General features: G+C 35.2%; 1 protein-coding gene across 1 annotated transcript in view; it reads right to left on the bottom strand.

Annotated features, from left to right (window-relative positions):
* Positions 1–21,099, bottom strand: part of TCERG1 (transcription elongation regulator 1) — a 59,100-nt gene that overhangs the window by 13,139 nt on the left and 24,862 nt on the right. Inside the window, 6 exon segments of the mRNA XM_007451240.1 lie at positions 1,895–2,013; positions 7,693–7,782; positions 8,600–8,735; positions 11,247–11,313; positions 11,679–11,735; positions 12,795–12,955. Of these exon segments, the coding sequence (XP_007451302.1) occupies positions 1,895–2,013; positions 7,693–7,782; positions 8,600–8,735; positions 11,247–11,313; positions 11,679–11,735; positions 12,795–12,955 (630 nt within the window).

The following is a 21,099-nucleotide window of genomic DNA, read 5'->3' as shown; positions in this document are numbered from 1 at the left end:
GGAAAGAGTACAGTGACTTGCAGTTGACCATAGGAGGTATACCTGCAATTTCCATTAAAAAAGAAAGAAGACATAGAAGAAACAGGCACTAAAGTTAGGTAATTCTCCCCAGCCATTCTTTCCCTTGGAATAAACTCCAGTGCTTTATATCTATGAACTGTACTGAAGAACAGTTAGTGGTCTTTTCCCAATTCTAAGTAGGTCTATGGACGGTATTTTCTCAACTTTAAGTTTTTCCTCTTTGCTTTCTACTACTTACTAAAATCGGTCCTAATCTCTATGCTAGTATTAAAATGCATCAACTTAGCAATACAGCACAATGCCCCAAGTGCTAAGACTTCCAGTTATGTGCCTGATGGTTTTACTTTCTAAAGTAACCTGCATAGTAAAGATCACTTCAACAATTCTATCTGCCCCAAAAGAATATCAGTAGGGTACTGTGATACAGCAAGACGTAATCTGTCAAATCCACAAAAGAGAAATCTCATTGGAGTCTCAATTATTCCCAGACCCATAAAGGGTTTTTATAGATATATTTTGCTGAATCATTTGAAAATAACCTGTAGACGTCATGAGACTCCATCTATAAACATTTCAGCATACATCTCCTGAGACTAAATCCTTTTTCTTCCATAACCACAATATCCAAGAAAATTACTAATCTCTAATATTATATAATACCAATTTATGTTCCAATTTCCTCAAGTGCCTTCCAAAACGTCTTTTATAACCCAGTCGCAATTACATTGACCCATGAACTTACCCTTTTGATTAAGAAAAAGCCCAAGACCCCCTGGAAAGTCTGAAACTCTGTTAACCTCTGAAGAATATTATATTCTTTATGGTCACAAATACTCAGCTTGCTTTTATGAAATCTGTATTAATAACACCATTAAGTTTCTCTTCATTTTTCAAATATACACTTTTGAAAAAGTGTACCAAATACACTTTTCCAAACAATACTCTTCCCTGTCTCCACTGACAAAAATAACTGTTTAAACAAGATAAACTTTTATAAAAAGTGCCATTTAACCCAGAGACTCCATGATTCTACCCCATAGTTTTAGAGATTCTCCATGTTCTTGTATATTCAAAGCAACTTAATATCTCTACAAGAAAGTGATTCTCCCTGTCTTGACTATTCTGTGTAATACTGGAACCTAGTTGAAATCCCACATTCACTCAGGGAAGTTACCTAATTTGCATATATCTTACTTTCCTTATCTGTAAAATAGGTAGGATATGAGCACCTAAATCACATTGGTTGTTTTGAAGACTGAATGAGATAATATACATACACATATGCATGTACTTTAACTGCATATATGTGTAAGTTCATACATCTATCTAAAATATCCAATAACTGATGCCATTATTATTATAATGCTAAGCACATAAGTTTAAAATGTCTCCTTTTCTTTAGCCCTTTACATATACTCAATACATATTAACAATTAAGTGAAAATGTCAGACAATAATCTAGACACTTAGAAATTTTTGAAATGAAAGGTCCTTCACCACTTCAATTCAATCAAAATAATGTTCCCACTCTGCAATTCATTATGTGTAAAACTTTAAGAAGACAGGGACAGATTTTTAATCATTTACCAGTTTCTAGAAAAGGAAACTTATTCTCAGAGGGAAGCTTTTAAAACAAAGGTACCCTTTCTTGAAAACCAATGCCTCACAGAGCACCAGGGATTCCCTCCAAAGAATGAAGATTCTTAGAAAGGCAGAAACCAATAATGAAACAAGAAGTTTTTCATGTCCAGAAGTCCAAAAGAAGTGTGTGTGTGTGTGTGCGCGCGCGTGTGTACACACACACATATATATTCAACTGATCTAGGAGAAAATATATACATACTTCGATATTTGATAGTAATAAACCATATACCTTGGATTAAATTTTGCTTCTTCCATCATTTTTTTGAAATCTTCCTTGGCTTGCATTATTTTGTTTTTCTTTTCCCTGCGTTCTTCCTCTGCCCTGGTCTTTACATACTGATCAAATACCTATTACAAAAATAAACCAATTTGACAAGTTAGTCTTTCATATAGATAATCTAAATACCAAAGTGCAGAATCTTTGCTTCTCTCTCTTTTTTTTTTTTTGCGGTACGCGGGCCTCTCACCGCTGGGGCCCCTCCCGCTGCGGAGCACAGGCTCCAGACACGCAGGCTCAGTGGCCACGGGCCCAGGCGCTCCGCAGCATGTGGGATCCTCCCGGACCGGGGCATGAACCCACGCCCCCTGCATTGGCAGGCGGATTCCCAACCACTGCGCCACCAGGGAAGCCCCTGCTTCTCTTTAAGACATAATTATTTTCATCCAAAATGTAATCTTGCTTTACACATATTCTGTATATTTTTTCCCACTTAATAATGTATAGTCAAGATGATGAACTTTTTAAGTCACAAACCAGCAAGAACAGAGAAATGTGGAAAAAAGAAAAAGCAACTCTGAAAGCTGAAAAGCACATGCAGAGGTGATAAAGGATTTGGCAGACACAAGAAAGCTGACCCTAAACCAGCAGTCAAGAAAACAAAGTAACCAATTTTTTAAATTAGAGAATCCTCAAACAGCTCCAGAATTGATAGCACCAGATACCCATGAAGTGAGGATAGGGTAATGCTACAATAAAGCTTTTTAAGAAGCAGTTTAACCACTAGATCCTTCTTGCCAACTTTATGTATCTGGGGCACTGCCACTCCTGAAACTCAGCAAGGCAAGGGGTTATTCTCTAGAGCAAGGGGTTAGCAAATCACAATCTGCTAGCCAAATCTGGCCTATTGCCTCTTTCTTTACAGCACAAGAATAGTTTTGATATTTTTATATGGTTGGGGAAAGTAACAGAAAACTTCATGATACACAAAAATTAAATGAAATTTAAATTTCAGTGTCCATAAAGTTTTATTTGAACAGTCATGCTCATTCCTTTACATAAATCTGTGGGTCTTCTCACACTACAACAGTAGAGTTACACAATCATGATGGAGACCACGTGGCCCACAAAACCTAAAATATTTATTATCTAACCCTTTATGTTAAAAATTTGCTGACCCTTGTTCTAAAAGGCAAAACACTGTCTCTGGTCTGGGGGAACATAAATTAAGAATGAGGCGTACCAGATTGAGAAAACAGGGAATTAAGCAGTTACTTACCATATATCAAGACACAGTTCTTTCAGAACCAATGCAGCAAGAGCAAGGAGACTAAAAGTCCTTATCCAGGATCTAACCAGCCTAAAAATTACTTGCTCTGCAGGATCGCAACAAACCAGCCTACATCACCTTACAGCCGGGGGAGGGGCGGGGGTTTCAACCTCAGCACTTTTGACATTTTGGACCAGATCATGTTCAGCAGCATCGCTGGCCAAAAGATGCCAGCAGCACTCCCTCAGTTGTGACAAACAAAAATGTCCCCTAGGGCAAAAATGCCCTAGTGGTTGAGAACCACTGTTCTACAGTAAAGCCAACAATCATGAGAGCCCACCCAGATGCTAAGAGTGCCCAAATAGCATCTTAGTGCCTTGTTCTTAATCATCAGCAGTTAGGGTCCACAAAGACATCTAAGGATACTCTCCAACATGAAAAAAAGAGACCAAGACAGAAAAAACTTAGGGGAAAGAGAGACTATACAGGAAAATGAAAAATAAGAAAAAAAAAATCCTAAACTATATCATAAAATTAAGACATTGCAACCATGAAACAAGAAAACTCAAATAAAAAAAGAACTCCTAAAGCGTGACAAAGAAAATAAAAAATCTAACTGAAGGGTTATTAGACAATAAAGTTGAGAAAATCATCCAGAAAGTTTTTTAAAAAGACAGAGATAGAAAACAAGAGAGAAAAGATATGAAACTCTGAGGACCAGCCCAGAGCACAAATGTTCTGCCCCAGAATGGAAAAATAAAGCAGCTGGAAGGAAATCAAAAAAGCAATGCAAGAAAATCTAAGAACTGAAAGATAAAAGTTTCTACATTGGAAGGGCCACCAAGTACCTAGCACAAAGGGCCCTTCCACCAGCCATACATAATCACCATGAAATTTCAGAACACTGAAGACTAAGAGAAGATCCTGTATGTTACAGAAAAAATAAGAAGGTCCACATACAAGGGAACAGGTAATAAACAGAAGTTCCAAAAATAACAGTGAAAACTATATGCAGAGCAATGCCTTCAAAAATCCTGAAGGAACAAGATTTCCAACTTCAAATTCCTTAGCAAGCCAAACAATTCCAAATAAGGGTACAAAAGTGTTTTCAAATATATAAGGCCTCAAAAATTTATTTCCCATGCACGTTCTCTCAGGAAGCTACTACAGAGATGGAATATATTAAAAGAGAGTAAACCAAGAAAGAAACGACAATACAATGCAGGAGACAGATAATCTCCCCCCTCCACAAAAAAAGAGAGATGAAGGAAATCCCCAGGATGATGATCAAGAGCTGTCATCCTCAAAAATGACAGCTGTACATCAGGTGTTGAGGGCAACCAGTCCAGACTGAAAAAAGTCAGAAGGCTCTGAAAGAAATGTCTTCTGGAAGATAAAACACTCTAATATTTTTCCAAACATATCTTAAAGAATTCTGTGGCTCCTTAAAAATGTGCATGCATGTCTTAGAAAAAAGTAAAACAGAAAAAGTTTTTATTTTTTAATACTTAAGACCTTGGGTTCAATCCCTGATCAGGGAACTAGATCCCACACGCATGCCACAACTAAGGAGCCTCCCTGCTGCAACAAGGACCCAGTGTAAGTAAGTAAGTAAGTAAGTAAGTAAATAAATAAATAAATAAATACTTCAGACCTCTTTCCAGGTAAGTTCATATATATCCACAAATCTTTAAAAGCTATATAGGGGAAAAAAAAATAGAAAAAAATAAAATAAAATAAAAGCTATATAGAAATATATACAATTATCTCACCAGTCCCCTGCTAGGCATGTAGGTCATTTTCAAAACCTTCTAAATATAGCACTGTAGTAGCTCATGAAAGTATGTGCAGGCTAACAGAAGTGGGGAAGAGTGTTGTTTCCAACCCCTCTCCTATCTCAGTATATACTTTCTTACTTGTAGAAGTACTAAATTATAAATAAAAGCCAAGTGAATTTATATTAAGTTTCCTTTCAGAAGCTGGAGAAAACTTTGTATCCTCTCCTCTAGGATATCCCACACCAAGGTTAGGATTCACTCTCTGAGATGAACATCTCATAGAAAATTAGAAATTCTGGTATGCTTCCAAGTTTCTCCTAATTTTTTGTGCCATGCCTCCCAATACAATCAGCTTTACGTTCCCTCATTCCTTACACTCCAGTGTGAAAAAAAGATTTCTACTCAAAAAGTATGAGAAACTTTGAGTTTTTATTTAAAACAGAATAATGCTTGATACTTTTTCTCTTTTTAACTGTAACTCTATTAAGGAGCTAATAATACCACCAGCTTATAAAATGCCTTCAAAATTTAAAAAGAATTTTAGTTCTCAATATGCACTTGTAATTTAACTCAGAAACTGCAACACTCAGTGCCAGGAAGAGTAAAAGTCATAAAAGTTTTAAAGTTAAGTCTTCAGGGATATTCAGGTTAAAGCACTGTTCCAGGCACCACATACAGAGCAATCAACAAAACAAAGTTCCTGCCCTCTGTAGTAGGAAAAGACAAATGGTTAAGATAATTGTAGATAGAATTCTGAATGCTACAAAGAAAGTAAAGAAGGCAAAGAGACAGGTTAATCAGAAGGCACCTGGTCAAGTATCTGAATGTAATGATTTAGTCAGCTATGCAAACACCTGGGGAAGAACATTCCAGGAAAAAGGACTAGTAAGTACCAGAATATGCCTGTACTGGCCAAGGCATATCAAGGCCAGCGTGGCTAGAATAAATGAACATAAAAAAAGAGGCTTGAGAAGTATGCAGACATGAGTGTATGTAGAATCTTATAGGTCATGAAAAAGTTTCAATTTTATCCTAAATGAAATAGTACGCAATGCACATTTTTTAAGCAAGGGAACAGTGTCTTAATTTGTCAGTCAAACTTTAAAATTAGTCTGGCTGCTGTGTGGAAAAAGAACTTGACTACAGAGGAGAGCAAGACTGGAAGGAGGCAAGGAGATCAATTAGGGGCCACACAGATGACCATGGTACCTTGAATTAGGGTTATACCGAGGGAAATGGTAAATAAAAGGTAAATAAGTAGTAAATAATTTAGAAAAGGTTTTGGAGGTAGATTTTGCTGATAAGACTTGAAATGCACAGTGGAGAAAAGTAAAGAATCAAGCTAATTTATAGGTTTTGATAGGGCCATCAACAGAGGTGAAAATGAGACCAGCACACACAAATACTTTAAAATAAAGAAGACTACAGTGCATGAAACACAGATGCAAATACATATGGAAAGTCATGGCTTCCTATTATGAGTCTAAAATACATGTCTGGCACACTGTAAATTTCATCTCTTTATAAAATGTCTATGACTAGACCTACATGCATAATGGTACAAACTGTGCAGAGAATTATTACAACCATTAAACTATAAATATGGAAGATGGACACTACTTCTACCAAATGAAATCGTGTAGCTCAACAGCACTATAGCAAGTGGTTTGACATACTCAACCATTTTACAGAAATGACTGGCAGGGTGGTCCAGGTAATTCAGGAATTATATAAGTTGGAAGTGTGCAACACTTTAGAGGAAGCAGCAATCACTATAAGATGGTATGTGTCACTGAATCATTGTGGAAATAAATGGCAGCTCAGTAACAAGTTAACTCTAGTTCTTATAATTCTTATTAGTTCAGTAGAGACCTTGAAGCGTCCAATATTACTCTAAGTTTACGATGAAAAGATATTTTAACAGTTGCCACTTTATAGATGTAGACTTTGTGTGGGTAGCATGTATGAGATAAAAACATGCTGAGTCTTGTCTATCTACAATACAGACACATATATGTATACGTATATTAGCACATAACAGCTGGGAAGCGTCAAGTGTTCAACAATGGGCCTATCAGTTGGGAATGATTGGAGGTAGGTTTTATTCCTTTTTACTCATCTGTATTTTGCTATTTTTCTACACTAAATTTGTATCATTTGACCAGTAAAAACTAAGTTAATAAATGCATGTGAAATGACCCTGAAACCTTGGTATAACATCAGTATGTATGAAGCATAAGGACAAAATGTGCATGAGGCAAAGCCATATCCACAATGGCAAAAGAATCCAAGTATTTCTAAGGCAGAAATGTCCACACAAAGGATCACTATGTTCTAAGGTATGAAACTGTTCTTAAAGTACTATGTTAGAAAAATAAAGGATCGTACTTTATTCTTTACAATTTAAAAATTATACTGGGGACTTCCCTGGTGGCGCAGTGGTTAAGAATCCGCCTGCCAATGCAGGGGACACGGGTTTGAGCCCTGGTCCGGGAAGATCCCACAGGCCACGGAGCAATGAGGTCCATGCGCCACAACTACTGAGCCTGTGCTCTAGAGCCCACGTGCCACAACTACTGAAGCCTGCGTGCCTAGAGCCCGTGCTCCGCAACAAGAGAAGCCACCACAATGAGAAGCCGGCGCACAGCAACAAAGACCCAAAACAGCCATAAATAATAAATAAATTTATATTAATTAATTAATTAATTTAAAAAATGGTGCTGGCAAGGGATATACATTAAATACTGTTATTTTCCTTTTACCTGTTTTCTCTCTTTTGGATTAAGCAATAAGTACCGAGGATCAAAAACTATCTTGTGTAACTCCTTCTCCCATGTTGAAAAAGCAGACACCTTTAAAATAAAAAAATGTATTGCCTCATAATTAAGTTGGCTCTAAAAACAGAAAGGTCATATAATTTTGCTTGACATCTACAGGACATCTGCTTAAAAAGGACACATAATAAAAACCATACTGCCGTTTCCATCACTAATAAATGACAAACAGTGGGAGGCTAGCAATAGCACACTTCCACACTAATTGGCTCTGAACATTTCTATATTATATAGAAATAACACACACTTAATTACTCATTAAAATAACCACTACTGTGTGACATTTTAAAAATCAGTACATCAGAAAAAGCCTTGAAGATTTGCATTTTGATTTCCCAAGCTTGCTCCAACCTTGTGAACAATGTTGGGATTTAAAGTTGAACAATTTTACTTACTCAAATGAATCTGTGAATATAATCAAAAGGTTGAAATCCCTTCTCAATTAAGCTTCATTAACAGTAATATCATAAAGTACCAGTTCTCCTTTAACCAAAAGCCATTCTGTAGATATTAAAAGAATCACATATACCTTACCCATTCCATGTAGTCCGCCATTCTGTAATGTTAATATTCGTCTTATATTACTCACCAAAATTTAACGACCCAATAAATGTTAAATGTTATTTGTACTTAAAAGGACAGTAAAATGGCATCTAGTTAAACATGATATCATTAGCCAGGAAAAAGGCTGTTTGAAAGAGTACAGTGATTTGACAGGCTTCCCTTATCCGCCCCCCACAACATGAGCACTAACCTTAGATTTGACCTTTTAGCAAGACATATTTATATTACTTATACAAAACAGAAATATCTCCCCCAAAGATTGTTTTCTGACCCCTCTCTCTAGCAGCATGTCCTTGAACTGCTTCATTCGGGCCTCCAGAGGGACAATGGCCCTTTCTCGGGCAGCTTTAATTTCAGCTTCCATGGCAGCTTCTTTCTCTGAATCAATGTCTTTATTATCGTCTCTCCTATAAAAAAGAAAATATAGGCATCAACTGACAAAATATTAATAAGGAATCTTACTAAAATCTTAAAATCACTGGAATATCCAAGACTCACTACTGAGCAGCATATTTTTGGCAAAAAAGTATATTGAGGGTTTCAAATAAACTCTAAGGGATAAGCAACTTTCACTAAAATAATAATAATAAAGTTACAATGAGCTTCTAATGATGTTACAGTGGCTGCATTGTTAGGAATGAAAAATACCTTTAATGTGCTGTCTCTCCCTGACACTAGCTGATACACAAAATGAACTACCTTACTTAAAAACAAAAACAAAAAACTTATCTAATATTGCATTAAAACTCTATGTGTTAAAATCAAACAGCACAGAATATAATTTTTAGTTCTTGAAATGATATAGGAAAAACAATATTTTCCAAAATGTTTTACATTATAAATGCATACAATTTTTAATCTAATAAAAATTGTTATACGTATAAGTCTTAGTAATCTCAAATATTTATTCTGAAAATAAGATGAAAATATCTGCAAACCTGGCCAAGTGGATATGTGAGATATATACCTTACCTACCTGACATTTTTTTTACTCACTTTCTGGGTGATAAGTTGAGATTTAAGTTGAAGGACAGGTCCCAGAGAGCAACATAGGCTCCGGAGTAGTTAGGTGGAATTAGAACTGTTCATCAATGACTAAACTACTTCTTGTTTCTCCAAAAATGCACCTCAGGGCTAAGGGCAACCCTGCTGCTGTATGGTACTCAAGTGAGATTGTAAACATGAAATTGAGTCAACTCTCAAACCTCTGCCCTATGAAGAAGGACCATTCATGTGAATAATCAAAAAAAGTAATTCAGTAACATTCAGGTGTGTTTAAGCAGATCTTCCTTCTTAAATTCGATCTGCTAAGTATAAAAATAAAATTGGTTCATATTTCCTGCATAAACTTAAGAGAATTAGGAAAACAGAACATCAGGAAATTCAAAAGCATGCTATATAGGAAAATGAAGGTACAGGAGATGAATGGAACTAATAAGGCTAGCCCACAAATATAGTGAGAGGTAACTGGCAATTTAGGGAATGAATCAAAAATAGAAGATATAGTCCGTGACCTGCAGGAACTTAGCGAGATAGTCTGTGACCTAAGATATGCACAAAACAAACAGGTAAAAGCAATTTGCCAAACAATATACCCTCTTATAATAATTCATTTAGGAACTATTTAAACAAAGACTTAAAAGACATCCAAGAAATACAACTAATGAAAACAAATAACCTTTATAGAATTATACTAAATGAAAATGTCACAATACAAACTATCACTATCTATCTCAATAAAAGAAATAAAGAAAAACTAAGCCAGGAAAAATAGGCTTTTAGCTTTGTACCTAAATAGAGAAGCTCGGGCAATCCACATAAAGGACTTCTTTGACATTCTCCTGATAAAAGCAGTTAAAAACCTTACAGAGTTGTCTATAAGAACAAACAATTAAAAACAACCTAAAAGTTTAACATTGTAGGAACATCCACAATTATGGTACATAAACAGAATGAATACAGTCATTTATAATAATTAAGAAAACAAATGTCTTATTCTACATTTTTTAAAAAAACACAAATTCAGTTGATTACAACCAATAAAAATACTTATACGTTTGGTCAAGAACTAAAAAAGTCAACTGTAAAAATTCAAACAGCTGTTGTTACTGTGGTCAATTATGAGTGACTCTTTAATATCTTACTTTCTTTAACATTGTTGCCAATAAAGAAAATTTTTTAAAAAAGAACCACCCTTGACAGGGGTTGCCTTACTGATTTCTTTGCCATAATTTGGCTGCATTCAATCTGTCCTTTTCAGATAAGGACTATGATAAACCAGTCCATAGTAACGTCTTCAAACTCTCCTTTTTGCTGCTAAATAATGGTCCCATGCCTCCCTGGCCCATACACAAACACCCCCTACCCCACCCTTTCACCCCCCATAGTTAGTAACATTCACATTTTACCAAGCATTGGTCAAGCTAATACTTCCACTTATACCACTCTCTTTCTCTCAGAGCACTTTCTAATAAGCTGATGGGTTCCCTCCAAGTAATGACCACAGACACAAGGACTAGTGAAGTGACCAGTATATAAAAAGAGAGAGAAATCTGGGTCTACATTTATCAGATTTTTGGAATGGTGTCTGTTGGGGTCTACATTAAGGAGGTAACGTTTTTATAAAATTCAGGCATAATGAATGTCTGAAAATAATTTATCAACTAACTCCTAAAATGTCATTTGACTTCATAATACATATTTAAATAACCAAATCTTTTGCACATCTAGCAACAGAAGGGACACCATTTCTACATCCTGAAGCAAAGCTTTTTAATAACAGGCCTAAAGAGAGCAATCATGACTTCTGTCTCCTAACACACACATTACCTGTCCCAATCATGAACTGACTGCACCTAATCACAGCTTTTAAAAGGTAAAAATCTACCTAAATTACATAAACAGTAAGTATTACTTACTTCCGTTTTTTGGCTTTAACAGGTTCATCTTCATTCATTTCTTCCATTAATTCTTGTTCTTCTTTAACTATAAGAAAATTTAATTAAACTATCAGAATAAAAATAAGCAAGCAGGGGCTTCCCTGGTGGCACAGTGGTTGAGAGTCCGCCTGCCGATGCAGGGGACACGGGTTCATGCCCTGGTCCGGGAGGATCCCATATGCCACGGAGCGGCTGGGCCCGTGAGCCACAGCCGCTGAGCCTGCGCGTCCGGAGCCTGTGCTCCGCAACAGGAGAGGCCGCAGCAGTGAGAGGCCCGCGTACCGCAAAAAAAAAAAAAAAATAAGTAAGCAAAAATTTAAATATTTAGGTATGAATCCTTCACACTAAACCACTACTGGAACTCTGGTGTTAGCAGCATTTTTTTAAAGCTGCAACTTATAGTTCACTCACTTGCGCTCATAGAGAACTGCCACTTTTGGATGGACAGCATTGTCGGGGTTGGGTGCCCTGGCAAAAAAAAACATTTCAAATATTATGAATAGTTATATGCACATGGTACACAATCTTTTCTTTTAAAAAGTTACTGTTTATATATCTATCTCATAACACTTCTTTATAAAACATTAAACAAAGCATGATAATTCTAAACCTCCTCTATTCATCTTCCCTTTACATTAAATCTTTGATTCATTTTGAAATCTTTATTAACATATGTATTTATCAAATAAATGAATCAAATCCTTATATCTTCTGCACCGGGTAGAAGAAGTTTCACTAATTTGGAAATCATTAGTAAGCAGAAAATGTTAGTACCACGTATACATAATCTACGAAGATTTCTCAATTATTATAAATGACATACCAGGATTTGTTTCAATTGAATTATTAAATGATTCATTTATCATGCTTCTATACTACACAAGGGGGTTCTTTAAAAACATAACCATATCAATACAATGGCAAATTACCAATAAAACACATGCAATAAAAATATGTACAAATATTTCTATTTATTATATATCATATATACTGAAATGCTATCTGAACATAAAGTAGATTAAAACATTATCTCTTAATAAGGTGCAGGAGTCTCCCTAGTCTCAGGAATAAGGCTTACCTTCCCTAAATTTCATCAAGTTTAAAAGACCTTTGCATTTTTATGTTACAAAACTTTAGTAAACTTTATTTTAAAAATACTCTGTACAGTTTGATTATTTCAAAATATATATTACTAATCACAAAAGGTGCTAAAAGGCTCACTGAGGAGCATTTTAATAAGCATGGAGCAAGCATGAGCAGTACCTACATACCTTGGACTGACAACCCTGAAAAGGACAAGAAGTTAAAAAAATATATATAATATTTTACAAAACGTAATTTTACCCAAATTCTCTATTTTTTAAATTACTGAACTCAACCTAGGAGAGCAGTCTATTCTCCATTTCTCAAATATTCCTTTTCTTGTATTCCTTGAAAACAGAGAGGATTTCTAAATTGCCTCACATTTTCCATAAAAATATTAAAAGAATATTAAAATTAGAGGGTAACTCCTAATTTAAAACTTACTTAGTTTCTTCACTTCTTCCATTCCTTTTTTATGAGGGGGCTCCTGAATAATTTTGTCAACATCCGCCCTTCCAATCAGATCATCAGGTCGGTCCCACATAGAAAGACGGGTGGTAGGATTATAAAAGAAGACCCTCTCATCACCAGTCCAAACAACACACCTATGAATTGATTCAAACATTATTTTCTTATGTTATGGAACATTACTTTACAGTTAGGTCTTTTACTACCATCCAACCAAATGGGGAGGTGGTGGTGGGGAAGGACACACTCGTATTATTAGTTACTTATAGAGAGCAAAATATGATTTTTAGAACAGAACAGAGCTGACTGGCTATGGGTAAAATAGCAGCTCAACATACTTATGGAGAAAACCAGGAAAAGCAAAGCAATTTGTGATCAGAATTTAGAGTGCTCAGGAACTTAAGTCTGGCACACTCAATTTTAACCTATCACAAAAGATGAATTTACTAGCAAAAGATAATGCTATTAGCAGTTCTGAAGCTGAAGAACAGACCATGGCACCCTACGTATTACATAATACTTCTTAATGTTTCTTACCAAACCAGATTACAAACTCAAATGCAATCATTTATGAAGGCTTTAATATCTGACTATTATCAAATATTAAAAAATAAAGAGAAGTCCCTATCGTGCTATGGCACTGTAGTCCACTACAGCCCACTGTTCCTATTAATTACAACTAGAAACTCAGCAGCAACATAGAAAAAACAAGTAAGGTTTTTTTAAAAAAAATAAACAGACATATGGAGTCAAAATTTAGAGAAGCAAGGGTATAAATTTCCCCTCCTCCCTCAAACCTCTGCCCTGAGGTGGCCCCTAGTTGCACAGTGATAGTAGCACAGGCAGCTAAAACTCTAAGAGAAACAGGTCTTTATGACCAGATAATCAAAAGTTAATCCACAGCTGCCATCAAGGTGACCTAGATGTTGAAATTATCAAACAAAGCTTCTATTGTTGAAATAATCAAAGACTTTACATCAGCAGTTAGGAAAACAAAAACAAAGATAAGCAAAAACTTGAAATGAATGAAGACAGAAGTTCTCAGCAGAGAAACTGTGAAAAAAAAGAATGAAGAGTGTCTCAGAAACCTATGGGACTATATCAAAATGCCTAACAGACATGTCATTGGGATCCCAGAAGAAGAAACTACTGGGGCAGAAAAAATTTGAAGACAAAATGGCTCCCAAAAATCTCCAAATTTGGTAAAAGACATAAATACTAAGGAAGCTCAGTGAACCCCAAACAGGATAAACTTCCAGAAAATCATTTTTAGACACACATAATCAAACAGGTGAAAATCAAATATAAAGAAAAATCCTTGATAGCAGCTAAGAAAAATATGGCACAAAACAAACAGGGAAACAAGTCCAATGATCGTGGATTAATTACCAGAAATCAGACGCAAAAATACAGTAAAACAACATCCTTAATGTTCTGGAAAAAGGAAATGCAAACCTAGAACTCCATACACAGCAAAAATATCCTTCAGGAACAAGGGAAAAGAAGACATTCCCCAATGAAGGGAAACTAAGAGATTTCATCTCCATCAGAACTGCCCTATAAGAAAGTTTTTCTGAAAGGAAATGATTCTTCAAAAAAAAAAAAAAAAACACAACTCCTGGATCTTTAGTAATGAAGGGAAAACAACAGAAATGGTAAATATCAAAGATATTTTTTCCTCTTAAGTTCTTCAAAATATGTATGAAAAATTATTCAAAACGAACCTATATGGTAGCAAGGTTTCCATATTTTATGTGAAGTGGTACAATAACTCTAAGTAGGCTATAATGGTTAGGTATGTATACTGTAATCCCTAGAACAACAAAAGTTAATGCAGAGATATCACCAGAAGGCCAACAGATAAATTATTAAATGGAATGTTGGAAAATGTTCAAATAATTCAAATGCAAGTAGTAAAGGGGGAACAGAGGAACAAAAATAGAGAAGACAGAAAAAATAATAGATCTAAATCCAACCAAAAGTTACATTCATGTGATTGTTCTGTTTATTTTTCTCAGCCTTCTCAAATGTTTCTTCTTGTTCTTGACTATGTACCAAGCAGAGTCTGTTCACCATTTTTACTATTTCCAATGTGGCTTTAATTTCTGTTATTATATTCTGTTATTTCTGATTTCATATTTCTCTTTTATTTATTTCATGAATTGCATCAGAACTGACAATGAATAAAAACACAAGACACTACTATAAGCTGTCTTAAGAGACAAACTTTAAACATAAAATCATAGAAAGGGTGAAAGTAAATGGATGGAAAAAGATATACCATGCACACAACATTAAGGCACGCATGGCTATTTTAATAACAGATGAAGATAAAGGGTATTATGAGATAAATAGGGTCATTTCATGATGATAAAAAAAAGACACTCAGGAACACAGAAAATGTAAAATGTATATAAGCCTATTTGCAGAGCTTAAAAATAGATGAAGAATGGACCAATTAGAGAGGAATACACAATCCCACTATTATAAAAGATTAATAGAACTCTCTCTCAACAACTGACAGATCAACCAAACCCCAAAACTAACAGTACTAAAGGCCATCTGCTGAACAATAAAAAAGACAGTGAATTTTAAAGTATCAAAACCAAAGAAAGTGCATTCTTTGACCACAATTAAATCAGTAACAGTGAAATACCTAGAAAAACCCCAAATTAAGGAAATGAAATGACAGACTTCTAAATAATACATGAGTCAAAGACAAAATCAAAAAGTAAATTTCATAATAGTAAGAACTGAATGGTAATGAAAATACAACATATCAAAATCTGTAGGCTGATGCTAAAGTAGTGCTTAAAAGGAAACCATGTTAAGCTTTAAATGATTATATTAGAAAAGAACTAATACTAATGACCTAAAAGGACATCATAAGAAGCTAGAAAAAGCATAAAGTAAACCCAAAGTAATCAGAAAAAAGGAAATAAGAGAGGGAAAAGCGGGGAGGGGCCCAACCACCCCAAAGCTGGTAGTCTTTACGAAAGACCACAAAATTGGCAAACCTCTGGTTGGACTGATCCAAAAAAAAGAACACATCACCACTATGTGGAAAGAAAAAGGTGCTATCACCACAGATCATAGACATTAAAGGATACTAAGAGAATAATTAAGAACAAAGACATTTAAAGGATATTAAGAGGGGACTTCCCTGATGGTCCAGTGGTAAAGAATCTGCCTTCCAATGCAGGGGACACAAGTTGGATCCCTGGTCGGGGAACTAAGATCCCACATGCTGTGGGGCAACTGAGCCTGCATTGGTGCAACTAGAGAGAGAAAACCCGCTAGCCACAACTAGACAGAAGTCCGTGTGCCGCAAGGAAGACCCAACGCAGCCAAAAGAAAAAATAAAGAAAATATTAAAAAAATAAAAATATAAAAAATAAAGGATATTAAGAGAATAATTAGAACAAATTCAACCTAGATAAAATAAGCAAATTTCTTGAAAAACTTACCAAAGCTGACAGAAGAAACAACAAAAATAACTGAATAGTCCTATAACTATTAAAGAAGTTTAATTTATCAAAAACCTTCCCCCCCAAAAAACTCTGATCTCAGATGGTTTACTTGTTAATTCTATAAAACCTTAAGGAAAAAGTACTATTATCTTACAAACTTTCAGTAAACAGAGGAATGGAAATCACCAATCACCACCCAACCCATTTTTATGAAACCAGCATAAGCCTAATACCAAAACCTAACAAAAACATTACAAAAGAAACTTACAGATCCATATCCCACAGGAGTATAGATGCAAAAATACTTAATCAAACATTAGCAAATCAAATCCAACAATATTATTAAAAAGATTAATCTACCATGACAAGGTTTATTCCAAAAATGCAAAGCTACTTTAACATTCAAAACTCAGTGTAATTCACCATATTAAAAGAATGAAGGAGAAAAACTCATTTCGAAAGATGCAGATTTATGATAAAAACACTAGCAAATTAAAAAAGAAACCCTATAGCTAGTATTATATCTGATGTAAAAGACTGAATTTTCAGAATTCCCTGGTGGCGCAGTGGTTAAGAATCCGCCTGCCAATACGCAGGGGATACGGGTTTGAACCCTGGTCCGGGAAGATCCCACATGCCACGAAGCAACTAAGCCCGTGTGCCACAACTACTGAGCCTGTGCTCTGGAGCTCACGAGCCACAACTACTGAGCCCGTGTGCCACAACTACTGAAGCCCGTGAGCCTAGAGCCCATGCTCTGCAACGAGAAGCCACCGCAATGAGAAGCACGTGCACCACAATGAAGAGTAGCCCCCGCCCACCGCAACTAGAGAAAGCTCACATGCAGCAACGAAGACCCAACACAGCCAAAAATAAATAAATTTATATTAAAATAAAATTTTTAAAAAGATTGAATTTTCTCATTCTACATGGCGAATAAGGCAGGGATGTTCACCTCTTCTATTTAGCATTGCTCTGATATGATAGTCCTAGCAATAAGAAGAGAAAAATAAGTGGCATTAAAGATCAGAGAATAAGAAATAAATGTGCTCCCATCTGCAGGTGATACAATTATTTACGTAGAAAAATCCCAGAGAATCTACAAAACAGTAATAAATGTATTTAGCAAGAGTCTAGTCTACAAAATTAATATATGAAACCTTATCACATATAAATTTTATATTTTTATGAGGTCAAATTTATTTATCTTTTTATTTACAGCTTCTAGGTTGTGTCTTTCTTAGGAAGCACCCCATTCCTTCTCCAAAAATGCAACTATATGGTCCTAGTGTTTTTACAGTCCATCTGAATACATGAAAGATAACCACTTGTCCAAATTATCTTCCAAGTTCTGTCAATCAAGGAATGTACTCTCAGTGTAACCTTAATTCCCTAATTTATTTTCTATTTCTTATAAGATGGGTAAGTGCTAACTCTAAGTTAAACAAATTGTTCAGCTAAGCAAGTATGCTACTTCATTTGGATAATCACACTTTATTAGTTTATTTTTTTTGATATCTTTAGATGTTGCTCTTCAAATTATTATTTCTTTAGAGATAAGAAGCTAAATGTAAAACATGAAGTTCCATGTTTTCCTTAACTATACTAGAATTCTTTTCCTGGTATTTCAGAGCATCAATCTGACTTTTTTTTGTTGTTGTTTTAAGAATAAAGAGAGGTCAAAATTAGAAGCATTTTATATTTCCTAGATCAGTAACCTTTAGTTTCTGGTTCTAAGAGAGTTTTTAATGTTTTGACAAAAATTTTTAAGGTCATTGAGAACTGTAACTTTTTCCATTGCTTACTAAGATTGCATCACAAAGATTTAGCCTGCCATAAATTTTCTACAGTCCCGTACAAAGTGCAAATTGAGGGCTGCCTGTATTTGCCATGTTTTATTTGTCTGTAACCTGTGTTGGGTTTTAACTTATGAAAAATTTATCTTTGAACTTATAGTATTTAAACTTTTGTATTTACCTATAGTGGCACAGGGACTTTATTTTTATTTATATATATATTTATATCAATCAACTGCTGCTTTTCTAGGGTTTCATTTGTTTCCATAGTTTTTTACCCCCAATATTATGAAAAAAATTGAAACATGCAGAAATGTCGAAAGAATGTTTCTAGAACAATGAACACTATATACTGACCACCTAGATTTTACATTTAACATTTTATCATATATGCTTTATCGATTATCTATCCTTCCATCAATGCATCTTACCAGTCTTATTTTTCTTGATACATTAATAAATGCAGATTATCAGTACACTTCACCCCTAATCATTTTATCATGCATATTATTAGCACAGGGTAGTTTTGCAACACAAGAATTCTTTGTCCATAGTTTTTCTATTAATGCTGAAATGTCCTGACAGCTTCTCACTCCACATTTACCGCTAATACCATTGGAGCTGTATTAGCACACCTAGGTATTTTGAAGCCAACATGAGTTAGTAGAATAGCACCTCCATCTCAAAGTAGTTATTGCTATTAATATGGATCAAACAGTGTTTCAAAAATTGGTATCAAAAATTTAGGCTTAGTTTTTTTCCCAATAAAGTTAAACATCTAACAAGATCGCTTAAGTGTCTCAGGATGGTTCTAATGGAAATTCTTGAAGGACTCTGCACTGAAAAATCGGATGAAAATGTATTACACTCACCACCCCCCATCTTCTGCCTTTAAATTAACTATAAAGAGAGATCAAAACTAGAAGTATTTTGTATTCCCTAGGATCAGTAAGCCCTAGTTTTTGGTTGGATTCCACGACAAAAATAATTTCCACAAAAGATTTCACCTAGCAATAATGACTTCGATATTCATCTATGCTGTTGAGTGTATCTATAGTTGTTGCTTTTTATTGCTGAGTAGCATGCCACAATTTGTTTATCCATACACCTGTTGATGCACATTTGGGGTGTTTCTAGTTTTCTATTTTTCCACTCCTAGATACCCGCTTATTTGTAATAGCCAAAAACTGGAAACAGCCCAAATAAATTACAAATAAAACTGTTACAAACATTCTTGTAAAAGTATAGACATATGTTTTTGTTTCTCTCGAATAAATAGAAGTGGAATGGCTGAATTATTTATTATATATTCTTCCTAGGAAACTGCCCAACTGCTTTGCAAAGTGGTCCTACCATTTTGAAATTCCCATCAGCAGTGTATGAGAGTTTCAGCTGCTCACCATCCTCTAAAACACTTGGCATGCCCAGTTTCAAAACTTTTAGCCATTCTAATAAGTGTGGGGTTTTTTTGTTTTTTTTTTTTGTTGCGGTACGCGGGCCTCTCACCGTTGTGGCCTCTCCCGTTGCGGAGCACAGGCTCCGGACGCGCAGGCTCAGTGGCCATAGCTCATGGGCCCAGCCGCTCCGCGGCACGTGGGATCTTCCCAGACCAGGGCATGAACCCATGTCCCCTGCATCGGCAGGTGGACTCTCAACCACTGTGCCACCAGGGAAGCCCATAGGTGTGGTTTTAATTTACATTTCTCTGAGTACTAATGACAAGGAGCTTCCTTCACATGTACTGCTTGTAAAGTACATGTTCATGTCTTTTGACTACTTTTTTGTTGGATTGTTTTCCATATTATTGAGGTGTGCGAGTTCTTTACGTCAGAGTTAAAAGCAGTATACATACAAAGCTCCCAAATACCAATAAGAAAAAGACAAGTCCATAAAAAGATGAGCAAAAACTGTAGAGGCAATGCACAGCCAACAGACATAAAATAGGTTCAATTATACCAACATTCTGCAAACATACAAGATTTCTTTTCTTATCAGGATGCTAAAGATTTAAAAGGAATATCCCTACACTGGTGAGAGTGAGAGAAAACTGGTACGCTCAGGCTGTTGCTGGAAATATTAACTGGTACACCCCCTTCTTCCCACAAAAAAAACCCTTTCTGAGGTCAATTTAGCAAAATTCACCAAAATTTTAAATAGCTTTATCACTTGATTCAACAATTTCACTTCTAGAAATAAATCCAACAGAAATACTTGCATGTGTTCACAAAGAAATATGTATGTATAAAGGATGCCCTAAACAGCAACTTTCATAATGCCAGGGCAAAACAAACAAACAAACAAAAAAACACAAACAATACAAAAACAGAAGACCACCTAACCACCCATTTGTAGGCAAATTACCTATTTTCATACAACAGAAAACTACGCTATCACAAATAGATTTATATGTACTAAAATCGCAAAATGTCTAGGGCATATTTACTAAAGAATTCAGAAATAATATACTTTCTAAAGACACTGTAATGTGCATGTATAACACACACACACATCTCTACACACATGTGCATAAAACACAATATAGCAAAAGGTGCAGAAAGCATATGTACCAAACTTTTACTAACGAGGAAGGGCTTGGTGACAGTGGAATTCTGTAATTTTTTACTTCATATAATTCCTTTATATTGTATGCTTTTTTTGTATGCATTCATCTAATATATCAGATCAATGAGAAAAATAACAAAGTACAGGAATTATAGATATAAAGCATAAGAGAAAAAGTAAGAGATTTAGCATAAGTACAAGATACTCAACAAGCAAGTTACAAATGTTCCAGAAAGGGGAAAAGAAACAGATGAAGAAAAGCATTACTTACACAAATTCCAAAAGAAAATTTTAATAATCTGAGAAAAGACCCAAGTCTGAAAACTGATAACGTCCACAAAACTCCAGATTGGTAGGGTTTGGAGCTGGTTACTGGCTTTTCATGTACAATTCTCAGGGAAACCACAATCTAGAAGTACATTCTTTTTTTTTTTTTTTTTTTTTTTTTTTTTT

Source organism: Lipotes vexillifer, unplaced genomic scaffold (genome assembly GCF_000442215.2).
Source record: "Lipotes vexillifer unplaced genomic scaffold, Lipotes_vexillifer_v1.1 scaffold754, whole genome shotgun sequence".
In the NCBI taxonomy this organism is placed as follows: domain Eukaryota; kingdom Metazoa; phylum Chordata; class Mammalia; order Artiodactyla; family Lipotidae; genus Lipotes; species Lipotes vexillifer.
The sequence above is the reverse complement of the archived record's forward strand: the minus strand, read 5'-3'. Positions and strand labels throughout refer to the sequence as shown.